The sequence below is a fragment of the Calliphora vicina genome, chromosome 2, assembly GCF_958450345.1.
Source record: "Calliphora vicina chromosome 2, idCalVici1.1, whole genome shotgun sequence".
NCBI classification, from domain to species: domain Eukaryota; kingdom Metazoa; phylum Arthropoda; class Insecta; order Diptera; family Calliphoridae; genus Calliphora; species Calliphora vicina.
In genome coordinates this window covers 129,466,454-129,486,228 of record NC_088781.1, presented here as the reverse complement: position 1 = coordinate 129,486,228, position 19,775 = coordinate 129,466,454, and the positions used below count along the sequence as shown (strand labels likewise).

The 19,775-nt window shown below is 29.2% G+C and overlaps 1 protein-coding gene across 4 annotated transcripts in view; it reads left to right on the top strand.

The window, feature by feature from the left end:
• Positions 1–19,498, top strand: part of LOC135951815 (uncharacterized) — a 43,713-nt gene extending 24,215 nt beyond the window's left edge. For 3 of the 4 annotated variants that reach the window (XM_065501546.1, XM_065501548.1, XM_065501547.1), the window contains exons 2-6: positions 8,021–8,445; positions 8,515–8,610; positions 12,516–12,925; positions 12,995–13,411; positions 15,557–19,498. In XM_065501546.1, coding sequence (XP_065357618.1) covers positions 8,041–8,445; positions 8,515–8,610; positions 12,516–12,925; positions 12,995–13,411; positions 15,557–15,869 — 1,641 coding nt within the window. In that variant the 5' untranslated portion in view covers positions 8,021–8,040 and the 3' untranslated portion in view covers positions 15,870–19,498. Of the gene's footprint in view, positions 1–7,880; positions 7,901–8,020; positions 8,446–8,514; positions 8,611–12,515; positions 12,926–12,994; positions 13,412–15,556 lie in introns of those variants that run through there. The other variant, XM_065501549.1, reaches the window with a different exon arrangement.
• Positions 19,499–19,775: the final 277 nt, after the last annotated feature.

The window sequence follows — 19,775 nt, the reverse complement described above, 5'->3', positions numbered from 1 at the left end:
AAATTATTTGTATACCCTTCGCCATGAGTGGTAAGGGTATATATAAGTTTGTCATTCCGTTTGTAATTTCTACATTTTTCATTTGCGACCCACAAAGTATATTATATATTCTGGATCGTTATAGATAGCGAAGTCGATATAGCCATGTCCGTCTGTATGTTGAAATAAACTTTCCGTAGCCCCCAAATAACTTACATATATGATTCATACATCAATACATCGGGAATTCTTCCGGCTCGGCCCACAAATGGCTGAGATATAAGAAAAAACCGGGACAACCTATTTTTAATCTATATCTGGATTACTAAGTCATTAATATATTCCAAAGATATTTCAAAGTCCATTGCAACGATAAGGCTATATATAGTAAGTTGGACATACAATGGGTCAAAATCGGGAAAAATATTTTTTAACCCGAATTTTGTTTTTCATCAATAACATTTTTTTGTCTAAAATTCAGTTTTAAAAAAAAAATTTTAAAAAATTTTTAAAATTTTTAAAAACAATTTAAAAAAATGTTGTTGTTTAAATAAAAATATTTTTAAGTATAATTTGGTGAAGGGTATGTAAGATTCAGCACAGTCGGATACAGCTCTCTTACTTGTTTTCATAAATGTTGTAGATAGAGTGTCCAAAAAACCGCCAAATTTAAAAAACCGGTTTAACCGAAAAAGTGTGGTTTTGAAAAAAACGTTTTTCATTTTTCTGTTTTAAAAAAAACGGTTAAAAGGTTTCGGTTTTTTGTCTTCAAAAAAACCGGTTAACCGGTTACTTAATTCTTTTTATTTGTGGACGCTAACAAGAAGTAGGTCAAGAATTGTGTACTGAATATTTTACGAAATGTTGTCAAATGATAAAATTTTCTACAAAATAAATCATTATTTTTAAAAATGGTATCAAAGTTTTTCAAAAATATCTTTAAAATATATTTTATTAAAACCGGTAAACCGGTTTGCCAAAAAACCGAAAAGTTTAATGAAACCAAAACCGGTCGAGTTTAAGAAGATGAAAAAACCGGTTGACCGGTTGACCGGTTTTCGGTTTCGGTTTTGTATACTCTAGTTGAAGATCTCAATAAATGTGAAAAAAATAAAAGATTTACAAGCTCTAAAAAGAAGGAAGGAAGAGTTTTATGGGAATATTTTTCAAAGACCTGCAACGGAAGCATAATGCACTGTAGAACGAGTTTATGATGACGAATAGTTATTTCAGAATAAATATGAATGTGATGTTAAACTCTTTAAAAAGTTCATTTGTCATTTTACCATCACAATAGTAATGGTAAAATGTAACTATATGAAGAAAATATGTGTTTTGTTAATTAAGAAACAATTTTGAATTAAAAAAAAAACAGATTATAATTATTAAATTAAATTATTATTGTCATACAAACAAAATCTTAATCCAGTCTAAAAGAAGGGTATTAAACTCGGCATATAACGTCATATACATTGTAAATGAAGATTGTAGCCAGAAGGTGTGTTGAACTGAGTTTAATTTAAAACAACTTTTCTCCATACAAAAAACACTGTCAGAAAGTTAGAAAATAAAAAAATTCCAAATAAATTTGTTCATTTTCAAAATTTAAATAAATATGGTATTACAAACTCAAAAAGACACAAAATGTTTTCTAAAACACTGTTGAAAATGATTTAATCAACTTGTGTATAAACCAAGTATGATTATAGTACTTTCTCTCACATCTCTATTACTCATACTCCTGTGAAATTATAGTATAGAAACAAAGCAGTGGCAAAAATAATCAAAAGGCCTTATCGAAGGCCTTCATAGACTTTAATTTAGAACAAATTCTCATTCCAGCTCGGCTTCTTTTGAAGGACTTTTTAAAAGACTCGTCTGTTACTTAAAAAATATTAAAAATACATTATTACAGCCCTTCTTTGAAAGTCATTGAATAATACCTTCTAAAGTAGGGATCTTCTAGAAGTACTATAGAGGAAGGCATTGTGAAATGTCTGAAGTTCCTGTGTCTGCTAAATAAGGCCTTTTAGAAGGCCTCTTTGCTCTTTCTGTTTATAGCTGGGAAATGTCCCCTTAACACCTACAACATCTATGTAAATTGCTGCAACTTAAACATTGTTTTTAACCCTCAAACACTTTATTTAATTAAATTTGAAATTTCTACTGTTTATTTAAATTTTTGTTGTTTAAAATTTGACTATAATTTGTGTGTTGTATCAAATGTGTGACTGACTGACTGTCTTCTGTACGAATATAATCAAGCGTTGACATTATAGGAGTATTATTGTCTGTCCATCTGTGTGGATTTCTGCTTAAAACGTATAATTTTTTTTTTAATTTTCAATTTCCTATAGTGTCTGTTATTGTTGCTTTGTATGATAATACAAAATAAGCGATTCACTTATATGGGATGTACAAAAAAAATGTAAAAAATTGTTTATATACAAAAACAAAAAGATTGCATAGCGTATAAATTGTATTTTATCATTATTAATTGTCATGCATGGCTGGCATAATGTTCAATGTACATATTGGTCTGATATCAACAGTAAATGCTGGGAATATTGGTCAGGAATCAGGCGGGATCAAAAAAATATAAATTTAGAGGTGTCTCCTAGATGTCTACCACTGATTAAACTTACAATTGTAAACTCTGTAAGCGAAGCGTTAACACAAATATACTAAATCTGAAGAGCATGCGTAGCGCTCACCTTCTCCCTTACAAAAGACATGATTTTTGTATGATTAGTTTATACTTGGAAGCATGATTGTGCATGTTTTGTTCTGTTTTCAATATGGCTTAAGTAGTCTGTTTTACAATTAATTATTTATTCCCTTACAGTACTACTTCTAAGAAGCTCTTTTTATACACTTCACCTTCGTGAGAAGGGTATATACATATAAGTTTGTTATTCCGTTTGTAATTTCTACAATATAATTTTCCGACCCTAAAAAGTATATATAAATTTAAAAAATTAAAAAAAAAAATTAAAAAAAAACAATTCGAAAACTTTTATTTTTTAAAAAAATTAAAAATACAACTTTGGAAAAAATGTTGTTTACCTAGCGCTCCTAAAACAAATTTACAAAATCTAAAGAGCATGTGTACTTCCCACCCTCTTCCTTACAGAATACATGATTTTTGTATGATTAGTTTCCACTTGGAAGCAGGATTGTGCATGCTTTGTTCTGTTTTAAACATAGCTCTTCACTGTTAATCAATTGTAATTCATTTGCAATACTACTTCTTAGAAGCAATTTTTTCCAAGTACTCGTACATGAACAAATTTCTCTTTTATTTATAAACATCCTGTTTCAAACAACTTAATTAACTTTTCCGCTATGACAGCATTTACTGTTTACAAGTTTTGACTGTATGTTTAATAAAAATACACACTAAATTATGACCCTATTGTTGGTTGACTCATCGTCATCATCATCATCATCCTCAACATTATTTCAAACTAAATGTTTATTCATTTGTTTCGTTTTCTTTCTCTTTATATTTATATTTGTCGTTTTTTAATTGATTTTGACGATATTTAGCATAAAAGCGTTTAGGCTTTAGTTTTTGTTTTCTAATTCTATTGTTTGTATGTAAAGTTGCAAAATGTTTTGCAATTGATTCCGTTCTAAACATTTATAGAACTCATACATATGTTAAATACATATTTATGGACTAGACAAATTAAAACAAAAATACACAATATTTAGATTAATCACATGGAATAAGAACACAAATTATTTTGCAAAATCATTGAATGAAATATTTTATTATGTTTCTGTTAAATAATTGTATCAAATGGGAAAATGATTGATGTAAAAGAATTTAGTTAGAAAATAAAATAAACGTACTTTTAAGTGATTCCTGGCGATACAAAGTGGTTCCAAACCCTCCCCCCAACATATCAAATAAGTGTAAGCAATTCTTAACAACGCTCAGTAAATTTTACTTGACTAAATTTTAAACGAATTTCCACAATATAATTTTACGACTGTATAAAGTATATAAGGAGTGCGATCGAAAAAATCTTAACATACATAAATGTTAACAAAAAAGAAACCACTAAAATTATTATTTCAACTTACAAAAAATATTATGTTTATAGTTCTAATCAATAGTGATGAATTTATGAACCTTTTCCGGAAACCCTTTCATTAAGGTTTTTTCAATTCTCTTTTAACAAGAGCACAATATCTGTCCAGTGGCCTTAACTTCAGGCAGTTTGGAGGATTTGGCTCTATTGGTGCAAATACCACATTATTGTTCTTGTACCACTCAATACCTTGCTTACTATAATAACAGGATGCTAAATCAGGCCAAAAATAAGTGGACACATTAGGAAGCATTCCTTGATGTAAATTTCGTTATTTATAGACCCTTTGTAACAAATGTTTGGCTTCTTTTGCCGCAACTGCATATTGCTGGCCATGCCAAGAACTTTTTGGGAAAATTGTCTACTTTTGGGTCCTAAACTTTTCTACAACATTCCCTCGAGCATCAGGCAACATAAAAATATTGACCCGGAACATATGTACGTTTCGTCATCCATTATGCAGCAGGCCATGAGTGGCAAGGGTATATATAAGTTTGTCATTCCGTTTGTAATTTCTACATTTTTCATTTGCTACCTCACAAAGTATATACACTGATGGACAAAATTCACCGCCATTTCCTCTTTAGGATGTGTAAAGGACCGCCACGCTACGTTTTTGTAAATTAGGTTAAGTTAAAATGACTTGTTTTAACTGAAGTATAATTAAAATGAATTATTGTTTTTGTTGAAAAAATAAAATTTTGTGTTTCAATTATATTTATAACATGGTAGTCCATGGTAGCGGTGACTTCCGATCCAGAATATACCTTCAGTGTATATTCTGGATCGTTATAGCGATGTCGATATTGCCATGTCTGTTTGTATGTTGAAATCAACTTTCCGAAGCCCCCAAATAACTCACATACAGGATTCATACATGAATATATCGGAAATTCTTCCGGCTCGGTTGCTATGTCCCCATCCATACTTTGAATCATTTGCTGCAAAACATTTGAGTTTGTTGATGAAAGGGGAAAGAGGATTGGGAAAGGGTACTCTGTTTCATGTACATGAAGTTTTTGTTGAGTATGTTATCCACATTTATTCGTTCATATTCGTTCTGTACAGAAATGTCAAAAACTGAAAAGCAAAAACTTCACCGTGTGGACACGAATGCAGTTTCAAAAGAGAATTTAAAAATGTTTTGCAGCAAATGTTTCACAGTGTGGCCTATTTTTGATCTATATTTGGATAACTAAGTCATTAATATAGACAATATCGATATCTAATAATAGATATTTCAAATCCAATTGGGTCAAAATCGGGAAAAATATTTGTTAACCCGAATTTTTGTTCATCAGAAATTTTTTTGGAAAAAATTTTTTTTTTTTAAAAATTAAAAAAAAAAAAATGGAAAAAACTTTTGGAAAAAAAAATTAAAAACAATTTAAAAAAAAAATTAATTTTGTTTAAATAAAAATATTTTAAAGTATAATTTGGTGAAGGGTATATAAGATTCAGCACAGGCAATTATAGCTCTCTTACTTGTTTTTAATAAAATTTGACATCAATTTCCATGCTCTGTGTTTGTCCTCTAAATATTTCGAAGTGTTCCTATCATGAACTTTTTGAGCCTTGTGTGCTTTTAAACCTGCATTGGCTTTAACTTTTCGTACCAAATAGTCCGAGTACCCATCTAACCGGATTGCTTTCCTACCAGATGTGTTGGGAGCTCTTTTGAATCAGTGGACCATTCCTTCTAACTTAACCAGGTTTTCTATTAACGGACAAGTTCTCCCGATACCGTTTAATAAAATTGGAATCAGTTTGACGGCTGACCTTTGATTGTTTGGCCAACTTTTTGTAGGGCCAAGTTGGGTTTTGTTGAAAATCTATATATATAAAAATGAAATGGTCCATGTATGTAATGGCATCACGTGAGAACGGCTGGAGCGATTTGGTTGATTTTTTTTTATTTGATTCGAAATTTTCAGGAGATGGTTTGTAAAGAAAAAAAATTAAAAAATTAAGGGTAAAACTCGAACCTTTTTTTTTGAGTCCAGTCAACTGTAATGCATGTATGCAATACAAAATTTAAATATTTTATTTGCAAATAAATAAGAACAGGCAGGTGTATGTGGGTGGGACAAACTTGAAAAACTAAAAAAAAACTCGTCACTCATTTTAATTAATCCGATTAACGAATGAATATAATTGACATTAAACATAATCACTGACATGGTTTACAAAGGTAACTTGATAAAAAAAATCAAAATCAAAAACGTGTGTTAAGAATTTTTCGATCTCAGTCCTTAGCACCAATTTTTCACCAAACTTATTTTGAAAAACAAACTTATGGTGAAAAGAAACTTTGTTGAAGGGGAAGTTGTTCTAGAATTAAACGACGAAATTGTTCTAGAATCAATACAAGGTTTTGCGGAATGTTTTGAATCTAAATTGTGCCAAAAAACTTTTTTTTACCAACATTTTTTCAAAATAAAATTTTTGGAAATTTTTTTTCATCACGATTTTTTCACCAAATAAATATTTATCTTAAGTCGGTAAAGACGAATTAGTACACTTACTTGTTATACCCTTCACCTTCGTGAGAAGGGTATATGTATATAAGTTTGTCATTCCGTTTGTAATTTCTACATTTTTCATTTCCGACCCTATAAAGTATATATATGTCCGTCTGTCTGTCCGTCTGTCTGTTGAAATCAATTTTCTGAAGACCCCATATATCTTCGGGATCCAAATCTTCAATAATTCTGTCAGACATGCTTTCGAGAAGTTTTCTATTTAAAATCAGCAAAATCGGTCCATAAATAACGGAGATATGAGCAAAAAACCGGGACAACTTCGATTTTTAACCTATTTTTGATCTATATCTGGATTACTAAGTCATTAATATAGACAATATGGATATCTAATGATAGATATTTCAAAGTCCATTGCAACGATGTAGATAGTAAGTTGGACCTACAATGGGTCAAAATCGGGAAAAATATTTTTTAACCCGAAATTTTTTTTCATCAAAAAATTTGTTTTGTCATAAATTTTTTTTCAAAAAAAAAAAAAATTTAAAACTAAAAAAAAAAAAATTTTAAAAAAATTAAAAAAAATTAAAAAAAAAATTGGAAAAACAATTAAAAAAAAAATTAAACTTTGTTTACCTAAAAATATTTAAACAAATTTATTTTAAAGTATAATTTGGTGAAGGGTATATAAGATTCGGCACAGCCGAATATAGCTCTCTTACTTGTTTTTATCTATTTTTTACTAAATTTTATTTTGGAATTTTTTTGAAGTAGATGTTTTTGTAGAATCAATACAAAGTTTTGCGGGACTAGCGATAAAGGCTAGTTATACATATGAGAATATATTTTGTCTATATGTCTCATCCGCTCTATTCTCTGGATTTAGCCCCAAGTGACTATTTCCTGTTTCCAAACCTGAAGAAATGGCTTGCCGAAAAGAGATTTAACTCCAAACAAATGCCTATTTTGATGACCTCGACAAATCTTATTTTTTGGAAAGGATAATAAAATTGGAGAAATTTTGGGCAACGTGTATTTTTTATCCAAAAAAAATATTTTATTCGAAAAGTCACCGATTTAAATTAATATAAACTATACATTTTATATTTTTAAAACTGACCCTTAATTACAAACTTAACCAAATTCTGCGGAAACGTGCCTCTCTCTGCTTTCATTTATTTATTTGCTTATAATATATTTAACTTTATATTTATCGTTTCTATGGCTCATTTGTTTATTTCTCACATACGAAAGAACTTAACTAAATATTTACAAAAGTTTTTTCTCTTATTTTTCAATTTGTTTGTTTGGTTGTAGATTGTTTACTTAAATACCCAAAAGGTCAAAATAAAAATTAATAATTTTAAAACAAATTTGAAGTACATGTTAAATACATTTATTTAAATATATTGCCAACAAAAAATAATTTATTTACCTTCAATTTTCTTTTTCAATTTTCAGATTAACTTTTCACACATAGAATGCTACCGAGTTTTCATAACTTAATGAGGTGCTCTTCGAGCGTTTTAAAACAGTCTACATCTAGTAGTGGACCACCACAACCCTTCAATCATGATGATGATGATCTCAATACGGCCACCTGTTCGGGACGCGGCGATTGTCTAAATGGCACTTGCCTCTGTGAAATACGTTATGCCGGCGATGAGTGTAGTGGCTTTAATTTGCCCTACTATGCGGGCATCTCAAGTGTTTTCTATATTGTGGCCCTGGTATCGGTTATACAATTGTTTATCTGTATAGTGGCCGAATATCAAAGACTTAAACAGCCGTCTGTGTTAAGGGCATGTCGCATTACCACACAGAAAATGTTATATTTTATGGTATTTGTGGCGGCCTCTTTAAGAGGAGCCTTCTTTACAACACCGGTAAGTGTGAGATTTAAAATTTTATGTTTTGTTTTTCATTAAATTTATTTTATATTTTTCTTATTATAGTTGGATTTACAGCCACAATGGGCTGTTACTTTAATGTCCGCCTATTATCCTTTATTAATGACTTGCGCTTCATTAATTGTTTGCATGTGGGCTGAGGTAAGTTTCGTTTAATTTTCTATATTTGGGGTTTATGTAACAATTTTTGTATATTTTGAGCTTTAAAGTTTAAAGGCACATTTGTTATTTAATTATTTGTTTAATTTTATGGTTTTATCTTTAATATGTCTAATTGTGGTTTTTGGGGTAAACAAAAAAAACAAAATTTATCAAATATAATTGATTGCGGTTGCGGAAATGATAAATATTATTCGCACACGAGTTCTGTCAAATATTAGCTGAAGTTATTTTAAGAGAATCAATAAATGGTGAACATTTTAAAGTAGAATGTTCCAGTCTGTTACTATTTGTAAGATCTCTTACCTCTAAAAATTTATATTGGCCTGATTTAGCCAGTTGTCATTATGCAAGGGAAACTGCTGAATTATATAGAAACAAAGAAATATCGTTTGCCTATTTTCAACACCAAATTTTGAATGGATTACACCATTCTATGCATGTATCATAAATCTATATTCCGGAAAGATATTTGTATGGGTGCTAGGAGAAATCATGGAACGATTCTTACAATTTTCAACACAAATTGTTCTTTTATAATATAAATAACGTGTGCAATATTTCAATATACTCTCAGCAATATATTTAAAGAAAATTGGAAAAAAAAGTTTTGAAAAATATAAATTTTTTTGGAGGATGTCTTATAATTTGGTATTTAACTCTGCTTCTACTTGAGCGATTTTACACATTTTCAATACCAAACATTTCTGATCAACAAGGAATTTTGAATATTTTAAATTTCTAGCTCCTAAGTCCTTCTCTGGAACTAGATCGTGGGTCTGCTATTTTTTATTTTTTTTCTTCATTGAATCTTTCTTTTATGAAATTTACAATAAGTATTTAAATCTTAACCTAAACTAAAGTTGTTCTTGCCGCTACAATGTCCAACATAAGTGCTCGTTAAAATGTGAATGGAAAGTCTCATGTAAAAACTAATAGGAAGAATATTTTTAAGTCAAATAAGGATGAATGGAAAGTCTCGTGTAAACACTAATAGAAACAAGTCGAAAAAGTATGCTTTTTTTTTGCTTCAAAAATATTGAACTTTGTGCCAACAAAGCTTCATATGCGGGAAGTTTTGCTTTACTTCTTTAATTTGTACAAAAGTGCCGCTGAAGCACACTGATTGCTCACCGAAGCTTATGGTGAATGTGTTTCATCGGTTTCAACGTGCGAGATTTTGATATGGAAGACACATATCGCCCAGGCCATCTAAAAAAAATTGAAAATTAGGAATTGGAGGCATTACTTCATGAAGATTGTTGTCAAACTCAACAAGAGCTTGAAATATCATTGGGAGCTACTAAATCAGCAATTTCAAAATGTTTGCAAGCAGTAGGATTCATCCAAAAGCAGGGAAATTAGGTACCACAGCCAACCAGCCGAATCGCCACCAAAGCCAAATATCCATAACGCTTAGGTAATCCTCTGTAGATGATGGGACCAAAAGGGTCCTATCTATTATGATCCCCTGAAATCTGGCCAGACCACCACAGGGAACATGTACCGAACACAACTAATTCGCTTGAAGCGAGCAGTGGTCGAAAAACGCCCAGACATGGCACCGTAATATTCCATCATGACAACGCTAGGTCACATGTTGCGATACCTGTTAAAAATTATTTAGAATGAAGTGATTGGGAAGTTTTACCTCGCCCGCTTTATAGTCCAGACCGTACTATTTGTTTCGATCGATGCAAAACGCTCTCACTGAGATACGCTTCACTTTGGAACAGAGTATCCGATATTAGCTTGATTCGTTCTTGGCCTCAAAAGGAGAGCAGTTCTTTTGGCTCGGAATCCATATGTTGCCAGAAATATGGGAAAAGGTTATAGCTAACAATGGCCATTACTTTGAATAAATTTATATTGTACAAATGTTTGAAAAAGATGAAAAAATCCCGCATTTTTAAATTATACACTCAATAATTCTTTAGCTTCATTCAAAGGAATTAACATAGTTCAGATATAGAATAGTTAGCAATTATAGCTGCTTTTCGGTATACGATTTCGACAGACATTTGATTCACAAACGACTTAATGTATGATTTTAAGACAGATAAATTAGGGCCACATTAGAGGTAAAGTAATGAATATGCTAGAAAATAAAAGCTGTTATTAATATGAAAAAAACATACACAAACCTCCTTACAAGTGAGACCTAACTCCTCATAAAAATCAAATGCCCTCAACAGCCGAATTTGAAGGATTCAGCCGGAATTAGCTTTTTCACTATCCACAAAAATTCATAATATTTAACGATTAAGCTGATTTCTGATCGGCGCCTTTTTAAAAAGAAGATCTTACGAAAAAGCTTTGAAGCATTTATGATCAGTGCATTTTAGGGTCGTTCAGATTACGTTGGCTTTTGAGACAGTTTGATTGGGGGGGATATTGAACAAATTTACCATTTTTGTTTAGTATCAAGATTGGTAGAACGATCCATTATGTGCGAGAAAACAAAAGGTATGATTAAAACAGAAAAAAAAACCCAAACAAAACTGGTTCCAGGTGGAAACTAACTCATTATACAAAATCGCAAGTTATCAACTGTGATCACTGTCCACAAAATACTCAGAATAAACAATTAGAATGGCGCTCTTCTGAAGAGATGGTCTTTTGTTTTTGCATTACGATTCGTGATCCAGGTGTTCCATGTATTTTTGGGTTATTCAGATTCCGTTTAATGATCTTTGAGACAGTTTGATTAAAGATATTCAAGAATTTTATCATTTGCAATAGTTTTAATAAAAGCTTGGCTTCTAAAACTATTTCCAAAAGTTTTGAATTATATTAATTTGAAAATATAAATTCTGTTGGATATTGGCTATCCTTCCTTTGTTTGGTTACAATATTATTTTTATCAAAAACTCAATTAATTATATATTTGTATTTGATTTGCCGAGAACAATTGCACCTAAAAAATTTGCACTCAACCAAAGGTCTTTTATGAATTTGTTGTTGAGTATATTTCACTACTTATCATTTCAGCAGCAAACTCGAAACAAGAATAACAATTTAATACGTCATTTTTTTGTTGCTTGTGTACCGAAGACTTTATGACCGATGACTTTGGGGTTTCACTTGAATTGTTTGTGTATTTATAAACAGGTGCAAATGCACTTATTTTGGCGGCGGTTATTGATGTGCTTGTATAGTTCTATTGTTAGAATTGTGGCTCTAAAAAATTTATTGAAAACATTGTATTATTATATGTTTTATACCCTTATTCTTTGCAATTCCTCCACCCTATTAGTATTATCTTATCGTATAGTTAGTTAATGTAGGTTGGCAAATATTAATATGTCAAAACATATACGTTTCTATACTTTTGAAAGTGTACCTCTTTTGTTTAACACTTGATGTTTTGTTTTTATTTCGGTATTTATACTTATTGTTGCATTAATATTTACGTTTTGAATATACTCTGCCAAAGACGTACGTACTATTGCTTTGATCGATTGGGAAAGTGATTATTTTGAAATCCCTTTTTTTAATTAAGTGCCAATTAAAGTTTGTTGAAAAAGTTATTCGGTCAAGTGGTTTTAATTATTAATTAAAGTTATCGAAGTGTTGGATAGTAAGTGTAATAGTAATTTAATCATAAAATATGAGTAATAGATTTATAATTACACTGGAAAGTTTAAAAGTGTAAGATGTTTTTATTACAGTCTATATATAAATGGCATAATAAAAAAAGTTTAATTTATAGCTGAAGATAATATATTTTATATGAAATTTATTATATCTCTACTTTTAATTCAGTTTTCTTAAACTCTCAATTTGGATTTATATGTCTTACTATTTGGTTTTCAGCCAAAAATCTTTTAGAGAATTACACTGAATAAGTTTGTTTTAATTTAAATCTTTATTTCTTTATCTTACAGATCTTTCATTTGCGCGACATACGCTGGGAAAAATCACAATTCTTATCGAAAAGTTTTCTCGGCTTCATTGCCTTCAATTTCTTTCTCTACAGTCTTTTTGGCGTGGAAGTCTTCTCATCACTCATCAACTCGGAGCGTCAAACCTATGCTCACATTTTCAATGGTTGTTATGCCGCCTTACTCTTAATAGTTGTTGTCTTTTTTCTCATCTATGGCGTTGAAGTGTTTTTCAAACTGCGCGGCGGTTTTGTGTACGATCAAACCGGTAAAATTCTAGGACCCAGTGAGGCCATTGTGAACGCTTCACAGCTGCATCAATCGCGTTTGGGTCTACTGTCACAGGCAATAATGTTAATAGTGATAGTGGGTTTCCTAACATCCGAGACTTTGGGAGATTTTTGGAAAACAAAGTAAGTTTTATTTACGACTTTATGTTAATCTTGTTGAAATATTTTTAAATTAAATTTATTAAATTTCAGAGTGCCTGTCTACTCACGCAATTGGCATGATATTGTCTTTCGCATTGTGGAAATAGGTGTTGCATTGTGGTTCCCCTGCTGTTTATGGAACTCTATGGCTCCCGAACAATTATGGATCTTAAATCCTCGCAAATTAATTTCACGACAAATCGATCCCTCGATACCCACCACCTCCGCCGATACGAAAACTCTATCACCCGAAGAAGGTCAATCGTTTTTGAATAAAAAAGATTGTTGGATTTGTTATGACAATGATAAGCCTGAGCCTTTAATACAACCCTGCCGCTGCACTGGCGATGTGTCGTCGGTGCATCATGAATGTTTGAAACGTTGGCTGGTGGAGAGTTGCAGTAAAACAGAAGCTCAATTATCTTGTAAAGTTTGTGGTTTTCCATATGAAATAGAGAAAACAAAAAAGTGAGTAGAATTTAACATATTTGATTTATTTTAAAAATACTATAAATATAACAAACTAACTTGTTATAATACTAATTTCAATATAGAGAAAGACCATCAAAGAGCAATGACAAGAATTCATTAAAACTCTAGTGGCACTAATTTGTTTTAAAGTATTGTCTTGTTTTTTTTTTAAGACTATACACAAAAGCCATATTATGCGCATTTTCTTTTTGTTGTTATTGTTATTAAACAATGCCATAAATTTGTAATTTGTTGTTGTGATTGATTAAACAATATACCAATAACCAATAAAAATTTGTTCTTTCGTTTCTTGCTATTTCTGCTTTCATTTAAAACTGAATACAGCGGAAGGTTGCCATGCACTTTAATATAAATTAAAGATAAAGCTGGACAACAATCAATGAAGAATATAGAGGAATATAAGTGGTCACAGATTTTCGATTGGTCTAGATAAGAGGCCTACTTAAGGACCACTAAAAAATTTTAGTTTAAAATGAAGCCTTGATGGATTTTTATCATTTTCTTGATTATATACCTATTTAAGGATACCAAAATATGGATAATTATTGGACAATATAAGTGATCTTCGATTTTCATTATTTTCTCGATTAGAGGCAAATTTATCGATCAAAAGCCGTGACATAAGTGATTACAGATGTTGTTCCTTTTATCAATAAAATTCTATGTATGGACCTAAAAATTTTAACCAAATATAACCGATTACCGATTTTCGCAATTTTTGGCCTATATTCGCGAATTCGAAATCAAATTCGAAAAATCCCTATATCATGTATAAACTTGAGTCATGTAATATTGTTCAAAAATGCTAAATTAAATTCGAAAGTTCAAAGTTATGTTCGAAAATTTTTGAAAACTGTTGAAGTAATCTCTTAATCACGAGGATGCTTAAATAAATAATTTTAATTTTATTTGAGGCTTATTTTTTACATTTTCAAATTACGAACTTCCTTTTTTTTAAAAATATAAATTGTTTTACTAATTTTTAATATAGTTTGAGAATATAAGCTTCTTAAGAAATGTTCTACAATTTGGGCGGGCCCATTTAAGAAAGCAATGTTCGAGAATTCGAACTCAAATTCGAGAATTCGAACTTAAATTCGAACTTGTGTTCGAAAAAATTTTAAAGCTGTTAAAATAACATGAGGATGCTTAATAAAATAATCAAAATTCGAACTTCAAATTTTTTTAAAGCTTTTTAAGAAATGTTCTAAATTATGAACTTTAAATTTCGATTGGTGACCCATTTAAGGAAGCAATATTCGAGAAATCGAAATCAAATTCGAAAATTCGAACAAATGTTAAAACTATTAAAATAATCTCTAGATCATGCATAAACCTGATAACAATAAAATATTAAGTTCGAAAATGTGAAATTAATTTCGAAAATTCAAAGTTATGTTCGAAAATTTTTGAAACTGTTAAATTCAACTCTAAATTATGATTACATGAATTTTTAATGTTGTTTCAGCATATAAGCTAAATTGGAGGCCCATTTAATGAAACAATGGTAGAGAATTCGAAATAAAATTCGTAAATTCAAATTTAAAGCTTTTAATGCCTAGATCGTCGATAAACCAGATGACAATGCAATATTAAGTTCGAAAATGCGAAATTAAATTCGAAAATTGTTAAATTAATCTCTATATCATAAGGATGCTTAAAAAATTAATTTTACATTTACCTTTTTACATTTTCAAATTTCGAATTTTTAAAAAAATATTTTATTATTTTCAATAACCTAGCCTATTGCCCATAATGTCTGGTTATTTCTTAACTTATAGTTGCAGTCTGTTAAAATAATTTTTGTATGAAACTGTCAGTAAAACTTTATGTTAAAAAAAAACTATATATTGTGAAAATGGGTGGGTAGGGTTGTATTTAAATAAATAGTTTCGTTTAAATTTCTTTTTCTAATGTTAATTCATTTCATTAAGTAACCAAAAGATTTATTTTTAATGGAAAGTTATCGCAAATGGTCATATGACCTATTTAAATTCCTAAATTCTATATTAAATTCATAAGCGAGCACGGAATTTCGAACTTTCCGCGTTTTAAGAATCCACTGCTGTTTAACCTTTTGCTATTCTCATAAAATCAAATTTAAATTCCTTTTATTTACAGACTCGATTGGGAAAAAGGTTTTACCATACAACATTGGTCCAAGACCGTCATACTCATTACGCTCATGTGTGTGGCTGGAGCCTCCGCCTGGGTGGTAATACAACTGTATGTCGACCCATTGATACGCGTCATGACTGTGGGCATTGCTGTACTCATCGGTTATGTATGTATTAAATGTTTAGGTGAAAACACTGTTGTCGCCTATCAACGTGCCAAAGTAAGCAGCATTAATATAGTCACAAAATCTGAAATGGAAAAACTACACACCATCTGTGAGGATGTTAGCACGGCGGGATCCAACAGCTCCTCATAAATGTAATTGCAAACAATAATAAAAATGTAAAACATTTTTTAGATTTATGTAACAAAAAACAAAAAATCCAATTTCATTAGTTTTACATTGACTTTCATATACAAAAACAAACAAAAAAGCATTAATTTCATTTTCTATATTTTTCATATATACACTAAAATAAGTTTGTGCTCTACAATTGACCTTAAGTATACACAATAGTTTTAACAATTACTATTCATTTCCTCTAAATTCGTTTTGTAAAAAAATCTATGTTTCTTTTCAGCTTGTATTGTAAAAATTTTACAAGATCTATATTTTTCTTCTTAACATTTTTTTTTATAAACAATTTTTGAAGTGTTTTTTTTTATGTTTAAATATTTAATAACATTTTGTAGCAATTAAAAAAAAAGAAGAGAAAATAAATTTCAATGCACATTTATTTTGAAAACAAATTTGCTCAATTTGTTGTAATGTAATGTGTATTGTGTGCTGTTTAGTTTAAGACCTAAATTTTTAGTAATAAGTATTCAATAAATCTTCCTTAATTATTATACACTATACATATTTTTTATGCATAGAAAATATTTTCAAGTTTATTTCAGAGTATTTAGGAATAGGTTAAATTAAAAATTATTGTTAAATTTTAAAATATTGTCAAAATTTTGTTATAAATGATATTAGCAGCTAGAAAGGTTTAAAAATAATTGAAAATATACATAATAAAATGTAATTTTTTTTGTTTTGTTTTGCCCTTTGTCATTGTTGCGAATAATCATGAATATCCAGAAATTTGTATAAAACTTTTATTATTTCAAGTTTAAACTGTAATGATGTTGTTGTAGTTGCCAAGACGAAAAAGGGCTTTATGCGGAAATCATGCATATTTTCGGCAACGCAGTACAATACACTATTTGAAATTCCTACGACAGCCGGTTCTACACACCGGAATGCCTCTTAACTCAGCAACCACTGCTGCTACAACAACAACTACAATATTCGAATACTTTTTCAATATTTTCCAGATCCAAAGTACATGATTTATTTTCGAACGAAATTCAGTTTGCTTGTTGTGTAATTTGATTCGCAAAGAAAATCATTTGTATTTGCTTTATACATGGAAATTCAAAAACAGTTTCTTTCGAATTGAATTTCACAATAAAACCCCAGCTGTCAGTGTCAAAACACTAAAATTTAAACTAATGGTAAAATATATCTTTAATATAGTACGAAATTGTCGGAGGCGTAAAACGTTTACGCCAACCACGATAAGGATGAATATTTGCTCATACGTTAGTAAAGATTTCAATATTTGTTTTATTTCATTCCTAAACATTTTCTGAAATAAATTTGAATATGGTGCAATTCCCAAACAAAAAAAAAAACATTAAATTCTTAAGACAAAAAAAAAAACAATAAAAAACGATTTAATAATTTTTTTGAAATTGAAATTTGTAATTTATACTAATGTTAAGCAAAATCTAAAGAAATGAAAGCAGCAGAAAATAAAACCAAATAGAGATGATCATTTCTGTGACATCATAATAAATCGAAATTTTATTCAGGCGGAAAGGAAATTTCAATAACAGCAGCCATATATAGAGAACACATAAATAAAATAGAAGGTATTTGTTTAACTATTTTCTGTTTAAATTATAGTCCAAAGTAGGAGACTGTTAACTGCGAGAAATCTGTATTAATCGTATGTTTGGATAATTTGGAAAGAGATCATGAAATAGAACGCACTTTCCAAAGCAAAATCTCAATCGGATGCAAATTTTTTAACTCTACAAAATCTATTTTAATCAAAAATGTATTTTTCTGAGTAAGAACTTTTGATAAAAGCTTGTTTTTAAAGGAATACATAAAGAAGAAACTTAATTATCAAACAAATTAAGTACCCAAAATTCAAGCACTCGACAATTTTTTTGGAATTTGATTTTAATTCAAATATAATTATGTTTTAAACTTGAAAAAGACTTGAAAAAATTAAATATTTTTCAAAGAAAAAAAAAATTTATATAAAAAGTGTAATACGACTACAATTCAATTGCTTGACTATAATTCAAGGCTTGAATTATACTTGCATTCAACTTGAATTTCAGTAAACATGCTTACTGGGTAGTTTACGTTGCAACAATAACATGTTTTTACTGTATATTTCTTTATGGATCTGCTGTAGTTGAAATAGCTTTCCTGGGATAAAAAACTAACGAAAGATTCCCTGAATTAATAATCTTGTTCTAAAATAGCGTCTTAATCGGTTGAAAATTGTTTTCGAAATCCATAGTAATCAAATGTTTTTACTCCTGGGAATGAACTTTTCATAACAGGAAACTCGTTAATATAGTATTTCTTTAAGGGAAATTACTTTTCTGGGTTTAAAAACTAATGAAATATTGCCTTAAATAAGAAGAACTATTGAAGGTTTATACAAATTGTGTTGATATAATTCTCATACAGTTTATTTTCTTTCTGCAGTTTACCACACAGCAACACTTTGTAATATTTGCTGGTTTTAAAAGTACTTCCCTAGGGGAACAAAAAACTTACAGATTTGGCAATCTTAAGTCTAAAGAGACCCGAACTGTTCTAAAGTGAATAACAATTTTCCTGAAAACGTTCAATAACACACAAATTACAAAAGGTTTTCATAAATTTCATTTCTTACAACATGCTGTGAATTACAATTTCAATATAAAAAAAAGAATATTAAATCACCATTAAATAATCAACATTATATAAATTATTACAGTATCATTAAGCAAGAGATTAAAAATCAAATAATGCAATTACTTACTTAAAAACATAAACATAATAATAACGACAAACTTTTAAAGCTTTCAATTAAAATTGTTTTCAGTTTTCTTTTAAAGGATTTAAGAAAACCTAACAAACATACATATAATAATAATATAAACCATAAAATGCAGATAAAACATTAGAAAGGCCCCTTAAAATTAAAAATAATAGTAGAATATTATAAAAATATATACATATACATACTGACATAAAGTTAATAAAAATGGAAAAGTTGTCCAAAACCCCCTAGAAGAGGAATAGGAAAATATAGAAAAGATAAAAATTCTTTAAAAATTTTCAAAATTTTCTACTTTATTTCAATTTTTTTTGGAAAATCCTTACATAAACACTCCTTCTGAACTTACTTCCCAATTTATATTTACCTACACGATTCATACTTTTAATTATACAATAAAGTAACGAATATTACTTTTAAGTTAACATTTTGTGTAAAACTCTACATATGTAAAACATAAGTTTAATTTTTAATAACTATAATTCTAATAATAATATCTCTTGTATTTTTATTTAAGCCATATTATTATATTATATACCTACTTATGTTTATTGTTTATAATCACCATTTTATCATAATCATATACGATGCATTCACTTATTTTTCAATTCATATTAATAGTTTTATGTGAAGCGTTGTTTAAGCTATAAGACCAAGCTTTAGGGCTTAGTTGTTTACACAAATTTACCAAGATCATCTTCTATATAAACCTACTCCCCCAATTATTATTTAAAGAAAATAAGAAACAAACTAAAAAAAAACCCATTAATTATTGTGATACAAATTAAAAAAATAAAAATTAAATTACAAAAATTCGAAAATATATATGAAATGTTTTAATTAATAAATAAAAAAGGTAACTGTCACAGAATTCCATTCCGATCATTCGGAATGAAACCACTTTCAGTTTTCAAAGTGGAATTAATATTTCTTTGTAATTATTTATTTTTCTAAAAATTTTAATCAATTTCTGTACCAAATGCCAAATTTAAATCAGAAATATAGAATTATTAAATGTTTTTGGAATTAATGAATTAACACGGAATCTGAACGAAATCGATCGGAATTCAAAATATGTAACAGGCCTGATAGTCTAAAAGTCGTAAAAA